General features: G+C 36.8%; 2 protein-coding genes and 1 non-coding gene across 3 annotated transcripts in view; 2 read left to right on the top strand and 1 right to left on the bottom strand.

The window, feature by feature from the left end:
* The window catches only part of LOC138095962 (uncharacterized), a 406,275-nt gene that overhangs the window by 265,244 nt on the left and 122,250 nt on the right, over nucleotides 1–18,781 (top strand). The gene's annotated exons all lie outside the window — the stretch shown is intronic.
* On the bottom strand, nucleotides 729–18,303 carry LOC138095967 (zinc finger protein 568). The gene is made up of 5 exons (XM_068991968.1): nucleotides 18,255–18,303; nucleotides 15,869–15,927; nucleotides 5,879–6,005; nucleotides 5,520–5,615; nucleotides 729–2,311 (listed from the first exon to the last, which is right to left on the bottom strand). The coding sequence occupies exons 1-5, from the start codon at nucleotides 18,286–18,288 to the stop codon at nucleotides 729–731; spliced, it is 1,899 nt and encodes a 632-aa protein (XP_068848069.1). The 5' UTR covers nucleotides 18,289–18,303.
* Nucleotides 13,462–13,588, top strand: LOC138097238 (small nucleolar RNA SNORA25). Its single transcript, XR_011146444.1, has one exon. It is a non-coding gene; the product is annotated as a small nucleolar RNA SNORA25 (small nucleolar RNA).

The raw sequence follows: 18,781 nt of genomic DNA on the forward strand, positions 1-18,781 counted from the left end.
TGCGTATCCAGAAGGGAAACTACAGGGTCCTTTTAAAAAATGTTTCCCTGCCTCAAAGTCACAGACAGCATCCTGTTATTTCCTTCCAAGAAGTTCAGAGTTTGGCTGTTCACATTTCAGTGTTCAAATCCTCTGGAATTCTGTTACTTTATATGTTGTAAGATTGTATGTAATTTTATTTTCCCCAGTATGGAGATTCAAGTACTCCAACTATTTTTATTGACTAGGCTGTTCCTCCTACTGATTTATGATGTCATGCCTAATACACAACAACTTCGCATATATTCACGGGTTTATTTCTAGGCATTCTATTCTGTAAAACTTTTCTATCTACCTATTAATGTACTAATATTACACACTATTAAATGACCATAACTTCGCTATACATATAGTATATGGTAGAAGGTATGTCCTCTCTGTTCTTTTTCAATATTATCTCAGCAATCCATAGACTTTTATTTATGAGGTTTAGAATCATTTTATAAAGATCCTAGAAAATTCCTGTTAGATGTTTGGAACTCTAGCAGGTCTATAGATTAAGTTGGGAAGAACAGACATTTTATAATATTGGGTTTTTCCATCTACATTCTCTCCTTTACTCCAATCTTTTGCCCTTCAATAAAGCTTTCAATTTTTTCATAAGAATCTTGTTCATTTCTTGAGATTATGCCAAGATATTTTAAAGTTAAGTAAAGCTTGGGTTGAGTTTAAAAGAAAGTCTTATTCATTTAGTACACTCGGCGTTTCTCACCTGTATGACCTCTCTTATGTATAGAAAGGGATGCTCTTTGAGAGAATGCTTTTCCACATTCATTACATTCATAGGGTTTCTCACCAGTGTGAATTCTCATATGTATAATAAGTAATGAGCATTGAGAGAAGGCTTTTCCACATTTATTACATTCATACGGTTTCTCCCCTGTATGACTTCTAACATGAAGAGTAAGGGATGAGATTCGAGAAAAAGCTTTACCGCACTCATTACATTTAAATGGTTTCTCTCCAGTATGAATTTTTTCATGTTCAAGGAGGTTTTGTCTCTGACTGAAAGCTTTTCCACATTGATTACAATGATAGGGTTTCTCTCCAGTATGAATTTTTTCATGTTCTGTGAGATTTGATTTCTGACTAAAGGCTTTTCCACATACCGTACATGCATAGGGTTTTTCACCAGTATGAATTCTCTGGTGTCGGATGAGGTTTGACATCTGAATAAAAGCTTTCCCACATTCATTACATTCATAAGGTTTTTCTCCAGTATGAATTTTCTGATGTGTAATGAGATTTTCTTTCCGGCTGAAGGCTTTTCCACATTCATTACATTCATAAGGTTTCTCAGCTGTATGATTTCTCATGTGTACAGTAAGGGATGAACTTTGAGAGAATGCTTTTCCACATTCACTACATACATAGGGTTTCTCACCTGTATGACTTCTCATATGTATAATAAATACTGAGCATTGGGAGAAGGCTTTTCCACATTTATTACATTTATAGGGTTTCTCCCCTGTGTGACTTCTCATATGTAGATTAACAGATGACATCCGAGAAAAAGCTCTACCACATTCATTACATGCATAAGGTTTCTCACCAGTATGAATTTTCTCGTGTTCAATAAGATTTTGCTTCTGGCTGAAGGCTTTTCCACATTCCTTACATTCATAGGGTTTTTCTCCAGTATGAATTCTCTCATGTTCAATGAGATTTGATTTCTGGCTGAAGGCCTTCCAACAATCCTTACATGCATAAGGTTTCTCTCCAGTATGAATTCTCTGGTGTCTAATAAGGTTTGACATCTGAATGAAAGCTTTTCCACATTCATTACACTTATATGGTTTTTCCCCAGTATGAATTTTTTGATGTGTAATAAGATTTTCCTTCCTACTGAAAGCTTTTCCACATTCCTTACATTCATAGGGTTTCTCTCCAGCATGACTTCTCTCATGTCTGATGAGGTCAAATCTATGACTAAAGTCCTGTCCACACTGATTACACTTAAAGGGGGTTATGACATGGGATGAACAATGGTAAAATGGTTTCCCATACTTATTACATTCATAACTTTTCTTTTTTATAAAGCTTTTCTCATAACTAAATAAGTCTAAACTATGTTCAAAATCCTTATCAAGTGAGTCACATTCGAAGAACTTTTGTCTTGAAGTAACAATGTCTGAGTCCAGAGGAAATACTTTTGCAACATTTTTATATTCAAGGGCATTTTCCTTAATCAGAGTTTTCTTGGAGATGGATGTGACATTCCTCACAAGGGTTTCCTGTTGCTTCTTGATCTGTTCATCAACTTTCCAAACTTCTAAAATGGAGGACCAAAAATTATTACTTTTGAATATCTCTCCTACTGCTCTATTGATAACATTTCAGAAATTTGCTAAAGTGGGGGGACTTCCCTGGCAGTTCAGTGGTTAAGACTCTGTACTTCCACTGCAGGGGGCGCAAGTTTGATCCCTGGCTAGGGAACTAAGATCCTGCATGCCACGCAGCACAAACACATACACATACACACACACACACACACACACACACACACAGGAGGATTTAGGTAGGGAGAAGAGTGGGGCTGAAAAAAAAGAGGATGAATTTAAAGTCCGGAGTTACATACTGATTTGAAGGCAGGAACACATCTACATCATGAAGGTACATAAAGGAAAAAGGAGTCCATATGTAATTTAGAACTAGTTTCAATAATGTTCTTGAGGGCTAGAGAAGAGGAATTATATAAAACACAGTCCATAAGGAAATAAGAAAAAATAAACAAATGGAGGAGAAATCAGAATCCTTTAGAGAAGAGTAAAGAAGACATTTTCAAGAAGGGTGATCCCTAGGATCAAATACAGAAGAGACTTTCCTGTTTCAACATGGTGGAATTAAACATCTCTATCTTCTCTCCTCTCTGCAAACATGAAGAATAAACAGAAAAAGAAATATGTGTTCAATTATACTAAAAGGCAGCTAAACTGCAATTCCAAAGTATAAGGAAAGTCAGAGGATAAACAGAAATAGGTAGGAAAGAAACCAAGAAACAGTGGCTGTTATTTCTTGTCTCAGAGAGAAAGCATGGTGAACAGAGTTCTCCAAAACAGAAGGCACACCCTGTGGACAGAATGAATGAGTCATTTTTTACAACAATGGAATCTGGATGTGTTAAGTCTGCCTGGTGGAACATAATCATCTTGTTCTGGCCCTGTCAAAAGGTAGGAAAGATAGAACTAAATAGATGCAAATATCTGTGGAGATGCAAATAGCTATTATTCTCGTATAAGCAGGATATTGACATAGGAAGGTAGAAGAGAAACTGAATGTTAGAGAAAGCATGCAACTGATAATCTCTGATTCAGAAGTAGTAAAGGGAAAACCAACTCTTAACACAAAACTCTGTATGACAAAGGAAGTCGATACAAGCAACAGAGGCTTCCTACTAGCTCAGAGTATTTTTCTGGACAATCTCCAACACTTCTTCAGTAAACAATGGGTCTAGCAGAAAAAAATGCTTATTCAAGGATGAGGAATGACAGGTATTCAGGTCTATATGACACTACAAGAACCAAAATATATGAATACAAAAGCTGAAAGGAAAAACTGATATTGACTGATCAATAAGCCTCATAAAATTCTAAAGCTTTAAAGAAAAACAAACCTATGGGCATCCAGACAAACAAATCAAGTCATGTATGAAGGAAAACAATCAGGCTTCAGATTTCTCCAAGCAACATTCAAGTCCAAGAAGCAGTAGAGGACTATCTAAAGTCTTCAGGGAATTGTCTACAAAAACCTCTAGAGAAGACAGTGTGGCCTAAGAATTTTATACATAGCCAACTATCAACTAAATAAAAGGTTTTTTTAAAAAAAGATATTTTCTTAATTTCAAAATCTCAGGAACTCTAGGTCCCATTAAATTATAAGCTCCCTGAAGACAGGACTTTTTTTTTTTTTTATTGTTTTATGCCCATGTCCAGAATAGTATTTTATCTATATTGTTACAACTATTAATGTGGTTTCCTTTTCCTTATATCTTCTACCTGGTTGTTCAAGTATACATGAAAACAACTGATTTTTACTTGTTAATTTGATACCTTACCATATCACTGAATTCTCTTTAAGTTTGTTGAAGTTGATTCTCTTATGTTTTAAGGGATATCATCTTATCATCTGTAAATAAAGATGGTTTATAGGATCCTTTCCAATTCCGTTAGCACTGCTTGTTTTCTCTTGTCTATTACTTAGGTATAAACTTGGTAAGAAATTTACAAAAGGTATAAAGGAAACCTTGGAAAGCATTTCTGAAGGGTACAAAACAGGCAGATCCGAACAAAGACAGAGAACATGATCTTGGATAGAAAACCTTGACAGTATGAAGATGTCAGCTCACTGAAAGTTCATTTATACTTCTGACACATTCCCAGCAAAAAAATCCAACAGGTTTTTCCCTGGAAATAGATAGTTAAATCTAAAATTCATACAGTGAAGGGGCTTCCCTGGTGGCTCAGTTGGTAAAGATCCACCTGCTAAGAAAATCCCACATGCTGTTGAGCAACTAAACCCTGGCGTCACAACTATTGAGACTGTGCTCTAGAATCCAAGAACCACAGCTACTGAAGCCTGAGTGCCCTAGAGACCGTGCTCTGCAACAAGAGAAGCCACCACAATGAGAAGCCCATGCACACCAAGGAAGAGAAGCAGGCCCCTGTTTGCTGAAATTAGAGGAAAGCCCGCATAATAACAAAGACCCAGCACAGACCCAAAAAAAAAAAATTCCTTAATTCCTTTAATGAGCTGTTCCACCTGAAAATAAAAAACACCAATAAACAAAAAATAAATTAAAAAATGAAATTCATATAGTGAAATAAACAAGAATAGTCAGCACGACTCTGAAAAAAAAAGTGTACTTAACTTGGAAAAGAAAGGGACTGAATGTGAAGGGTAAGAGAGAGACTCACCTGTTAATGTTACCTTTTGGATCGTTAATATTTTTCAACAAAGGGTGTATATATTATATTTCAAAAAAATTAAAGGAATGAAAGGTGTGAATAAGCAAGGAGGAGGTAACTAACTGTAAGTCAGAGACTTTCAAAGCTATATTGGATTGTGAGAGTTGTGAAGTACAACAGAAAGTGTGAGTATTGCTACAAAACAAATCTGAAGCTTTTCAAAATAGAAAGAAGAAAAGAAATGAAAGGGAATTTAACTCAAATATTGAACACACAAAAAAGAAAACCTGTGAATACAAAGGAATGAGAAAGCTTAAGGATCATAGAAAGGGACACTAATCCTGAAAGTAAGGCTGTAAATGAGCCAGGAAGTTTTAGTATTTAAAATTTGAAAAAAGGAAGAGAGCTGCAACATAAGAAGAATAGTATCTAGGAGTGTCACCATAATTCAAGGCATTCATATCTTCTGTCATTCTAGAAGACTTAAGCAAATCTTGGAAAATGTGAAATGGCATCGACCTCCTGAACAACTGCTATGCGGCTTTCTCATTCAGACCTGCCTTTTCACTTATTCACCTGGACAGTGCCTCCCAAGCATTTCTTCTTCTACCACCCATGGCTCCTCTTCCTGCTCCAACTTGAAGATCACATCTGGTTTGGTGACTTGACAACCTATTTTGAGAGACAGCAAAGGACCTGAATGTTAATGCTGGAGACAACCATCCAGATCTTGGGTTGAGTCCTGGGGACTGGAGGGCCTATGAAAGATGATGGAGGAACTTTCACAATGACACAAAATAATTAGCATTTACTCTGAAGACTAGCACATACAATCATATGAAGAAAGGAAATGCTAGTTAAAGACATATGGCAAGTTGAAGTCTTCACATATTTCAAAAACAGAATTCTGTGTAAGACTGCAAAGCTCCCCTTACCCACTGTGACTAGGTTGCTGTAGTTCTCCAGCATCACATCACGGTACAAGTTCCTCTGAGCAGGTTTCATTTGCTGCCATTCCTCCTGGGTGAGGTCCACAGCCACATCCTTAAATGTCACTGTTTCCTGTTAAAACACAATTTGAAGTCATCAAAGCTAAACACTGTGGTCAAAACATGCAAGAACTCATTTAGATAGTATCCAGGGATCAGATACCATATATGCAGTTTTCCAATTTCTAAATACTTAACTTTGTATTTATACTGTGGGAGAAGATATACCATAATAGAAATACCCTGTAGGAATGTGTTATTACTGAATCAGCAAACTTATTAATTCATCATTTATTTTGCAGGACGCCGGAAACAGTTGTCACTGATTTGTACTGGGCTGTGACAGAGATGACACAGATATGATTCACAGGCTCAGAACCTGTCCAAGCAGTTGTGTGATCTAATAAGAAAGAGGACATGGGAACAGTAGGGAAGACAGAAGGTAAATGGGTAAATAAATGGTGGTACACCCAGATAAAGGAATATTACTCTGCTAAAAAGAAATGTGCTATCAAGCCAGGAAAAGACATGGAGGAAACTTAAATGCATGTAACTAAGTGAAAGAAGCTGAGCTGAAAAGCCTATCTATGGTATGATTCCACTATACGACATTTTGGAAAAGGCAAAACTATAAATAGAAACAGTAAAAAGATTAGTGGATAGCAGGCATTGGAGGAGAGGAAAGAAATGAGTAGACAGAGCACAGAGGATTTTTAGGTCAGTGAAAATATTCTGTATGATACTATAATGATGGATACATGTATATATGTGTGTGTATATGTTAGTTGCTCAGTCATTTCCGACCCTTGGTGACCCATAAACTGTAGCCCATCAGCCTCCTCTGTCAAGGGAATTTTCCAGACAAGAATACTGGAGTGGGTTGCCATTCCCCTCTCCAGGAGATCTTCCGGACCGAGGGATCAAACCTTGGTCTCCTGAGTTGCAGGCAGATATATACACACACACACACACACACCCCACTCTTTATCAATGAGCTACCAGGCAAGCACCCATATTTATACACACACATATATATACATGTACATACATTTGTCCAAATTCCTAGATTGCACAACACCAAGAGTGAGTCTGAATGTAAACTATTGAACATTGGGTGATCATATGTCAATATAGGACCATCAATTGTAACAACTGTACCACTCTGATGGGGGATGTTGATAATGGGGGAGGCTATGCACATGTGGAGGCAAGAGGTATATGGAGAACCTCTGTACCTTCCTCTCAACTTTGCTGTGAACTTGAAACTGCTCGTTAAAAGCCAACAACAAAAAAAAAAAAAATATATATATATATATATGTAAAGGGTTACAAACCATTACAAGTGGGATTTATCCCAGGAATGCTGATTTAACAATACTCATTTAACATCTGAAAATAATGTAATACACAATGCGGACAGAATAAAGAACAAATTCATATGATCATCTCAACAGCTGCATAAAAAGCACTTGACAAAACCCAATGCTTTTTCATGAGAAAAATGCTTATACCTGTTAAAAATAAGACAACAGGCCCAAAATGGAGTCACTTATGCTAAGCCTCACGTCACCAAACTGAGACTTCATTAGTTTCAGCCTCTGCTAGAACTGGACTATTAAACTAGTCAAGCAGAAATCACCTGATGATCATTAGTGAAGTAATCTGTCTGACAGACCCTATCATCCCCTAAGGGAAAGTAATCGGGCCAGAACCAATCTGCTTTTTGCTACTGTAACTTCCTTGCCCCTCTCCCTCTGCATGTAAAATTAACTTGGTATAGCTCCTCAAAGTTCCTGTATATCTGATAGATTGGAAGTTCTCTGACTCATGAATCATGAAATAAAGCCAGTAAGATCTTCAAGTGAAGAGGAACTAAAAAGCCTCCTGATGAAAGTGAAAGAGGAGAGTGAAAAAGTTGGCTTAAAGCTCAACATGCAGAAAACGAAGATCATGGCACCTGGTCCCATCAATTCATGGGAAATAGATGGGAAAACAGTGGAAACAAGTGTCAGACTTTATTTTGAGGGGCTCCAAAATCACTGCAGATGATGACTGCAAAATGACTGCAGCCATGAAATTAAAAGACGCTTACTCCTTGGAAGAAAAGTTATGACCAACCTAGATAGCATATTGAAAAGCAGAGACATTACTTTGCCAACAAAGGTCCGTCTAGTCAAGGCTATGGTTTTTTCAGTGGTCATGTATGGATGTGAGAGTTGGACTGTGAAGAAGGCTGAGCGCCAAAGAATTGATGCTTTTGAACTGTGGTGTTGGAGAAGACTCCTGAGAGTCCCTTGGACTGCAAGGAAATCCAACTAGTCCATTCTAAAGGAGATCAGCAGTGGGTGTTCTTTGGAGGCAATGATGCTGAAGCTGAAACTCCAGCACTTTGGCCACCCCGTGCGAAGAGTTGACTCATCGGAAAAGACTCTGAAGCTGGGAGGGATTGGGGGCAGGAAGAGAAGGGGACGACAGAGAATGAGATGGCTGGATGGCATCACCGACTCGATGGACATGAGTTTGAGTGAACTTCAGGAGTTGGTGACGGACAGGGAGGTCTGGCGTGCTGTGATTCATGGGGTCGCAAAGAGTCGGACATGACTGAGTGACTGAACTGAACTGAACTGAACTGAAGATCTTCAAAATGTACTCAAGTTGAATTTGTATTTTAACACACCCTTTGACTTGGTCCATGTACTCCAGTGATCGGGCAAGTGAAGAGCTTGCCCCAGGAAGCTGCTGCCCGTTCACCAGAATGAACACAACCTGGAGGAGCTAGGAGCCCATCCCACAGCCTGTGTCAAGACCAGGTGATCTGCAGCCCAAAGCAGAGCCCAAAGTCCACAAAGTCAACCTGCATAAGAATAAAGACCTGTTGTTCTACTCAGAAAAGAAGCAGAAAAGCTGAAAAGAAACCTGATTTAACACAGTTGATTGAAAATTTTTCAAAGAACTAAGCTCTCAAAATGAAACTGGATTTAGATATTTTTACTGGTCAACAGGCTGTAGAACCCGACATCATGAGTTCAAATCCTGACCTCAAAATTTACTAAATGTGTGGGAATTCCCTGGAAGTCCAGTGGTTAGGACTTGGTTCTTTCACTGCCTTGGCCCAGGTTCAATCCCTGATCAGGGAACTAAGATTCGCAGTAGCCTCTTGGCATAGCCAAAAAAATGTTTTTCTTTTTCCTTTTTCTTTTTTTAATGAATTGTGTAAACTCAACAAACAGCCAAATTTGAACCTCATCTGTAAAGTGGCATTTTCCTCAAAGGGGTGTTATGAGGACTAAATGAGACCAAAAACATGTGAAAAACGCAGAACTGAGCCTAGCACCCAGTAACCATTTAATAAATGTTCAGGAATAAATAACCCTTATTGGGCTTCCTTCGTGGCTCAGACAGTAAAGGATGCACCTGTAATGCAGGAGATCTGGGTTCAATCCCTGGGCCAGGAAGATCCCCTGGAGAAGGAATGGCTACTCCAGTACTCTTGCCTAGAGAATTTCAAGGATAGAGGAGTCTGGTCCATAAGGTTGCAGAGAGTCAGACATGACTGAGTGACTAACACTTTCACTTTTCATGGAATATGAACCATTAAAAAAATAGGCAACAATAAAAACCGTATTTTTCACTACCTCTAGTAAATTACCATTAGAACATTTTTCCCACTAACTAGTGTATGAGCATAAATTTCATATCCAAAAAGACTTGACAGAAACTGTAAAAGAAGTAACAAAAGTAAATATGGGTTAATTTCTAACTGTATACAATGATGAATCAGTGCTTTATAACAGTCTGTTTTCCTAAGATATTGATGCTCTTTACATGTATATATGCCAATAATTCCATCTTTGGAGCAAGGAACAAAGGAGATTGTCAAAAAACATAAATTTAGTTTGTGTCATTAAATTTTTGTTCCTTTTCCTATCAGACAGAACCAAGAAAAAGATGAGAATCACTCTAGCCCTGACAGGAAGCCTTAACATTTCCAGAGGTCCTGCTGGTAATCACAGCAGTCTCCTTCTCCTTCATTTTTAAGATACTTCATATGATAAATCTTTTTTAAAAATAAAGTTTACAGTGAAGGCATAAAGGTAATTATGTATCAATTCTATGGTGTATATGCTGACTGGCAACTTTTTGTAAAAGGATATTTTTTCCTTAAAGTTGTACAAATATTAAATAAATGTTATTCTTTCTAAAACTTGGAGCATAACACACAGTATTTTTTCATGTTTTTTCTTGGCTATTATATACATTTTTATTTTCCAAATGTCTTCTACACTCAGCTTGAACAGAACTGCCTTATTCTAAAAGGTGTATTTAGAACATCTGAGATTTCAATAAATCTGAAGATTAAAGAGAATTCATATTGATTTAATAATGACAATTTTATTTTTAAAAAGTATATATTAAAAATTTACTCAAATCCTCTTCTAGGTCTCAGTAATGTTTTAAAGGTTTCTTTCTCCCATATACATCTTTTTTTCCTTTAGGATTTTGTTATTACTCTTAACATCTTTCTTCCATTTATTTTATTCATTTTTAAAATTTATATATTTTTTGGCTGCCCACAGGGTTTTCAGGATCTTAGTTCCCCAACCAGGGACTGAATTTTGACCATGGCAATGAAAGTGCTGAGTCTTAACCACAGTACTGCCAGGGAATTCCCAGCTTCCATTTTATTTCTGAACTGGTTGTGGTTTGTATTAGTATATAGAAATGCTATTAATTTTTGCATATTAATTTTGTGTCCATACTGTTTTGAATTCTCTTGTTTCATCTTCAGGTGTACACACATATAAATGTATCATCTAGAAATAATAATTTTGTATGCACCTTCCCAACTTTTATCTTTTTTCTCTTTTCTATATGTATATAGTTGTGGTGGTGGTTTAGTCGCTAAGTCACGTCCAACTCTTGCAAACCCACAGACTGTAGCCTGCCAGGACCCTCTGTCCATGGGATCCTCCAGGAGAGAATGCTGCAGTAGGTTGCCATTTCCTTCTCCAGAGGAACTTCCCAACCCAGGAATCAAACCCCAGGTCTGCATTGCAGGCAGATTCTTTACTGACCGAACTATGAGGGAAGCCCTATATGTATATAGAATTTTAGTAAATAAATGTGGTAGCATGAGCAATCTGGTCACATTCCTGACTTTAGTAGGAATATGTCTCATTTTCCACAGTAAATATGATTCTGGCTTTTAGCTTATTATGTACGTAGAATGATTTTTTTAAATATCATGTTAAGGAAGTATCCTTTTACTTCTATTTTATAAATATATCCTCCTAAAAGTCTCACATTCTGATTTAAGAAAAATTAGCAGTTCTATGGAGCTGATTATATTTTTTCTTGAATAGGATAAATTATATTAGTGGATTTTCTTAAAATGAAACATCTTTGTGATAGAAAAAAATGTTTCAATTATTTTCTGATTACAGATAGTCCCTAATGTACAATAGTTTGACTTACAAATTTTCAACTTTACAATGGAGAGAAAGTGAAGAAAATGTAGATAGCTCAAATTTTTAATCTTTTCTCATGTTAGCTATATGTAGTAGAATATTCTCTGGTGATGCTGGGCAGTGGCAGCAAGCCATAGTTCCCAGTCAGCCAGAAGACCACAAAGGTAAACAACCAATAAACTCTTGCAACTATTCTGTACCCACTCAGCCATTCTATTTTTCATTTTCACTACAGTATTCAATAAATCACACATGATATTCAACACTTTACTATAAAACAAGCTTTGTGTTAGATGATTTTCCACAACTATAAGCCAATATAAGTGTTCTGAGCACACTTAAGGTAGGCTAAACTAAGCTACGACGTTTGGTAGGTTGGATGTGCAGGCTAAGTCCCTTCAGTCATGTCTGACTCTTTGTGACCCTATGGACTATAGCCCACCGGCTCCTCTGTCCATGGGATTCTCCAGGCAAGAATACTGAAGTGGAATTTGTAACTATAGCCAAATTCTTCCCTGGAGGAGGGAATCTGGCTATAATTTGCTTCAAAATATTGCTCATTTTTTCCACAAAGGATTGGGGTCTCCATCCTGCTTGAAGGGAATATTTTATCCCCAAGCTTTCAGCTACTTGTTGAGTAATTTTAGAGGTAAAGGCAGGTTCAGTATCACTTTGTATAAACTGAGATAATCTTAAATGTGGGATTATCTCCTAAAGCAAGTTTTTTGTTACCTCCGAGACCTGTTCTGTCTGTGTGGGGAAAGTTTCTATTCATCCAGTGAATGTCTTCCACTACTAATAAATATTTGCATCTTCTGGACTTGGGCATCTTATTAAAATTAATCTGCCAATTCTTCTCCATGTTGCTTCCTCAGTGTTGAATGGGTCTAACTAGTGGAGGAGCGGATGACGCTGTTCTAGGATTATTCTGTAAACATGTTATCACATGATTTGGTAACCTGAGCCACCACCATTTTTATTCCTTTGCTTACAAACAAATTTTGCAATAAATTCCAAAGGGCTTTCCAAAAAGCCTTGTATCCATAGTGGGTGGTTTCACATAAAGTCTTGATTACTTTCCATTGCTGAACTTGTGGAAACATAAGGTTAGATGTATTAAATATTATTAAATATATTTTCAATTTATAATGCTTTTAAATTATGATGGGTTTAACAGATATAAGTCAGGAAGGTCTTTAGTCTATAATTCTTTGCAATTCCAATTAAAATCCCAACGGGTTTTTTCCTTCCATAGGAAATAAACTGATTTTAAAATTCAAAGAGAAGCACACAGGTCCTAAAGTAGCTGAGAAATTTCTTAAAAACTAGAACACTGTGCAGATCCCTGTCAATCAAACAGGGTTATTATAAAGTAATTAAAACAATGTAAACACATATACACACACAGAGTATAGTACTGGTATAGATGTAGACAAATAGATTAAAGAAACAGAATAAAGAGCCTAGAAATGGGCTTTGTTGGTGGCTCAGTGGTAAAGAATCCACCTGCCAACAGAGGGGACATGCATTTGATCCTCAGTCCAGGGAAGATCCTACATGCTAGGGAGCAACTAAGTCTATGCACAACTACTGAGCCCACATACCACAACAATTGAAGCCTGCCTGCTCCAGAGCCTGAGCTCAGCAACAAGAGAAGCCACTGCAATGAGAAGCCCTAGTACCGCAACAAAGAGTAGTCCCCGCTTGCCACAACTAAGAAGCCGGAGCACAGCAATGACGGCCCAGCGCAGCCATAAATAAATAAATAAACCTTTAAAAAGTAAATAGCCTAGAAATGAAAAGTGGCATCATAAAGGAAGTATTTATTTAACAAACAGTATTGGAACAACTAGTCTACATGCAAAAATAATTTTACTGATATAATTAGCAGCCAATTCCTACCTTGGGCCAATTACAAAATTAAATTCCAGGTGGATCAAAGACTAAATATGAAAAACAAAGGTTTGAAAAGAAACTATCCCTATATTATAATATTAAGAAAGATATCTTAGAAAAGACAACATTGGCAACTCATGAAAGAAGACTTCATTAATGTTGCACAGGTCATTTCAAAGAGGGCTTATGAGACCAAAACCAAGAGCTCTTAATGTTGTGACCAAAGATTGAAGTTCTCCATAGAATATAACAGTCACTCAACAGTGCTATGTTTTCCCGAGGAGATAAGATTTAACCATTCATATACAGGATTGGTGATATAGGAAAGTAGAAATAAATGACCCCCAAGTTTAACAACAATAAAAATTAATGTTGCATATTAATTTTGATTGAATTCTTACTGTATGCCATATCTATCATAGGCTAGATATAACTATTCAAATTTCAAGTTTATATACAACAAAAGATACATTATAATATGTAACTGACAAATTAGAAGATACCTGCATAAATCCTAATGCTGAAGCAGGCATTCTTAAAATTTCTTAATTTCAAGTAGAAAAAGGACTAACAACATAAAATGGACAAATAATATGAACAGTCAATTGGCAAAATTTACATTTCTTCACTTAGGAGTGGATTTCCATTTGTATAGTATCATAAGAGGGTGGTCCTAGAGTCAGGCTGAGTGGGTTTGAATCCTCTTTATTATATACTTCATGCATGAAGTTATGAAAGTTTCTTAATCTCTGTGCTTCATTTCCTTTTTCTGTAAAAATTAAAATATCGACTTCACAAGCTTCTGGTAATGATTACAGGAAATAAGCTATGTAAAGTTTATAGCACAAAATAACTAGTACATAACAGGTACTCAATAAAGCTATTATACTTAGTGCTATTGAATAAGCTGCCATGGAATATAATTTTAACCATATTCTAGAATGAATTTAGGTCTGCATGTCCAGAAACATAGGCAGTCCATTTCTAGTTGATAATCCAGACCAAAACGTCTGACTCTGGCATCTGAGAGGAACTACATAAATTTTTTGAAAGCTTAGAGTATCCTATATGTAGATCACAACTCGTTACCTCCAGGTTTTTACTTTCTAAAGAAAACTCACAAAGAACTATTTGGAATCCTCTAAAGGATAATCATTACCCATGAATTCAAAATACATCTGAAAAAAAAATATCTATCTATACAAATCTGACAGTCTGTTTCTTTGTGACATTTTTATGATATTTTAAAGTATTTACTGGCCACTTGCATTTTTTCCAACTGCTTGCTCATGTTCTTCACCCAATTATCTATATTCTTAATTACTGATTTTTAAGAATTATTAGTTGTTTTCTTTTTAATTTTTGGCCACATGCTGAGGCATATGGGACCTCAGTACCCCAACCAGGGATTGAACCTACAACTGCCACAGTGAAAGGTGGAGTCTTAACTACTGGACCACCTGGAAAGTTCAAATATACTTCTATGTTACAAAAAGTGTTTACAGTTTTGCCTTATTACAGTGTTTATGGCAGGTTTATTGAAGACAAGGATTACTTTTGTGAACATGAATAAGGCATCTTCTCTTTTATCAGTTTTATATGCTAAACTAAAAAAGTAGGCCAATGAATACAGTTAACAAAAGAAAGTGATATATATAATAATTATTAACAATATTTATCATTTATGGAACACTTGTGCATTTAGCCCTCCCAATATTCCTATGGGATAGGTTCTATTATTATCTACATTTACAGATGACATAACTAAGGCCAAAGAGATAAAGAATAAAGAAACTTGCCCATAATCATGCACTTAGTAAGTCACTCAGCCAAGATTTGAACCCAAGTCTGTCTAGGCCCAGAAAAATCACTCTGCCAAAAGGAGAAATAACTGGATGAGTCACAGGATCATACGATCAACAGAAGTGCATATGTGTGTTTCAAGATGGAAAAGATACGAGCTGAGAAAACAAGAGCCAGTAAAGTGGGAAATATTTAAAATATAAGAGTGTGAGGGATTCCAGAGTTGGAAACAAAAAGAATCAACAGCAGAGGAAAATGAGTCATTTTGTAAAAATATGAAGTATACTGTCATCTTTTGAGACCATTAAAAAAAAACATGAAGAGCTATGGATATCAGAACCACAAAAAATTTTGTCATAGAATATTAGTATATATTTTAGCTCAACTTTAAAAATCTCAATGAAGAAAATATTAGATCATTTTAAAGAAGTATTCAAATTACTCTGCCATATAATTCTAATTTTAACCTATGACCAAGAAAGACTTTTAGTAAACTGAGCTTAAAATCATTAGAATTATGGAATTGTTTTGGATTTCTTTTTGATCTGGGTGTCAATGAAAAGTTTTTTTCTTTCCTGAATTATAAGTGTTTTTCCTCAAAAACAGTGTAAGCTATCAGATGAACTTTATGTTTCAGTTTGCTTTTGCTTTGTGTTTTTCCTCACCATGATTTTTGACTCATTTTTTTCCAACTTACTGGTAGGTTAAGTTAACTCATTGCAACTGGTTGTAAAATAATACAGGAAACAAATACATGCTTAAAACATACAAGAGAACTGGCCATATCCTCTTCTTCCTGGAAAAGGGCAGAGTCTGGAGAATGCCAAGCTGAGGAAAAAGAAATAAAAACCTATTTACTTTAAAGCTCCAGATAAAGGACTACAGAAATCTTCAACATCAGTTACAAGATTACCTGTAACGACCCTCAGAGCTTTGAGAAATATTCACCACCACCAGGCTACAGACACACTGAAATGTACACAGATGGCTTATAATTTAATCCTATAGAATTCTATGGGAATTTCCAGAGGGCTAAGTCTAGGGTGCCCAATGAATCTATTTCCATAGGATCCTGATATAAGCATCCTATTCCTAATAGGAGACATATTAAGTACATAATAATAAACAATACAGAGATTTAAGGATTAAATTATTTATGAAGTACTATAAAGAATTTGGAAAAACTTTAATCATATACAGGTTATAGGCACTGTGGAATATTCATATGATGAAATGAAATACAGTTATAATTCTAAAGACATTTTAAAATAACTTAATTGACATTTTTTACCCTAAAAAATTCAGGTCCTTCAGGTTAGAAATCAAAGACTGAACACTTGTATTTATTTCTGTTCTCTCTGAAACACAAGCAAAATCAAAGAAACAAAAGAAAAAAATCTCACAAGGACAAAGAATATAGAAGACTTTGACAGATAAGAGATGTCAACACTTCCTTTTCCAGTAAGCAGCCTCAGGTGACCTCTAAAAAAGGTGGGCTATTCACTCGACCCAGAAAACCCCACAAAATCATGCAAATCAAGAGGTTCAAATCTTTGTGTTTACTTTAAGAACACTCATGAAACTGCCCAGGCCATAAAGGGTATGCATATCAGAAAAGCCACCAAGTATCTGAAGGGTGTCACTTTAAATAAGCCACGTGTGCCATTCCGTCGTTACAATGGTGGAGTTAGTAGGTGTGCGTAGGCCAAACAGTGGGGCTGGACGCAGGATCAGCGGCCCAGAAAGAGTGCTGAATTTTTACTGCACATGCTCAAAAATGCAGGGAGTAATGCTAAACTTAAGGGGGTTAGATGTAGATTCTCTGGTCATTGAGCACATCCAGGTGAACAAAGCCCCCAAGATGCAGCACAGGACTTATAGAGCTCATGGTTGGATCAACCCACACATGAGCTCTCCCTGCCACACTGAGATGATCCGTACTGAAAAAGAATGGATTGTTCCTAAACCAGAAGACAAGCTTGCACAGAAGAAAAAGATACCCCAGAAGAACCTGAAGAAACACAAACTTATGGCCCGGGAATAAATGCCGCAAAAAATAAATGCAAATAAAAGTTAAAAAAAAAAAAAAGAGAGAGATGTCAACAAAATTTTGAAAGCTAGAGAGCAGACAGATGACTGGTTTCTAACTTAGAGGGGTGAAGCTTAACTGAGCTTCAGGTTGGGGAAACCATGGCAGAACACTTGAAAGCCTCAGGAACAGAGGGACTAGTTACTTCTGCAAGCAGGAGATTGGGGTGGGGCTGAAAAACAAGGACCTAAATATAAGGTGGGGTTGAAGCAATGTAGGGAAAATAAGGGAATTAAGTGAAAGTTGTCAGATTGAAAGATGACGTACTCCCCTCCACTTTTTTCCTTTGTTTGCCTCCCAGTGTTCCAGCTTACACTCCTCAATCTGCCTAGGACTTCTTGCTGGGAAAACTGACTAGCTCAAAAGAAAATGCATATAGATCCTGACACTGGTCAACCTTTAACTTCCAACAAAACACCATATTGAAAAGAAGGGAAAGAACAGTGAGTGGGAGTCAGGATGGGGAGAGGGTGATGACGAAGGGGTTAGGCAGAAAACAGATAAATCCCCACCTCCACTGTCAAAAGTCAATAGGAAATATCTAAAACAGAAATCAAACATTAGCAGTATGAGGATGTTATTCAGGAAAGCAGAGCTGAATACCAGAATATCCAGAAAAAAAATGTTCCAAGTAGTTGCTGATGGCTAGTGGGAAGAGGGTATGGGAAGGAATGGAACAGGAAACTTTTGTTTTTTTTTTTTGAAACTTTTGTTTATAGTTATATATTTAACAGCACTTAAAAAAAAATCAAAATGTATTTAAGAGAAATATAAATTACATGAAAATTTTATTTAAAAAGCACTTATCAAGTGAATAAAAACCATCAACAAAGGGACTTCCTTGGTGGTCAAGTGGCTCCATGGTCCCAAAGCAGGGGGCCCAGGGTTAATCCGTGGTCAGAGAACTAGATCCCAAATGCCTCAACTAAGACCTGGTACAGCAAAATTATAAAACAAAACAAAACATGACAACAGTCAATAACTTGTGTAATTTCTTGGTAGGAGTACTGAACTTCTCTTTTTACATCCTCTCTCCTAAATTCTGCTCACCTCTGAGCCACCTCACCTGTCCTTTCCATCATCCGAGTCAAACGCTTCATTGTCACACTGCTACTGTTGATCTCTGAAGGTTAAAATGTCCTTCAGTCCTTCCACAATCCATACAGAGGGGTTAAGATAGGGTGCAGGTCTAGCAATTCCAGGGTCCACTCTATCTCAGGACTCCCCAGCTGGTGGGGAAGGTCTCAGATCAGGAGGTCTCCTTCCATAACAGATACCTGCTCTTCATGCTTCTTTTTCCTTACATCACAGATCTGTCTTATCTTTGTGGAGCCAGGACCTGTGGGTTTATGATATAAATTCAATTTACCTCATGTCTTCTCACTGCATCCCTATCCCTATGGGAACCAGCCTTCAAGGTGCCCCCAGGGATCACTATCTTCTGGTATTCATGTTTCTCATACACCCCTCCCATACTGAATAGAGTTGACCTGTCTAACCAATAGGATATTGCAGAATGACAATGTGTGACTTCCAAGGTTAGGTCATAAAAGACATTGTTGTTTCTGTCTTGCACATTTTTGGATCATGTAC

The sequence above is a fragment of the Capricornis sumatraensis genome, chromosome 20 (assembly GCF_032405125.1).
Source record: "Capricornis sumatraensis isolate serow.1 chromosome 20, serow.2, whole genome shotgun sequence".
NCBI classification, from domain to species: Eukaryota; Metazoa; Chordata; class Mammalia; order Artiodactyla; family Bovidae; genus Capricornis; species Capricornis sumatraensis.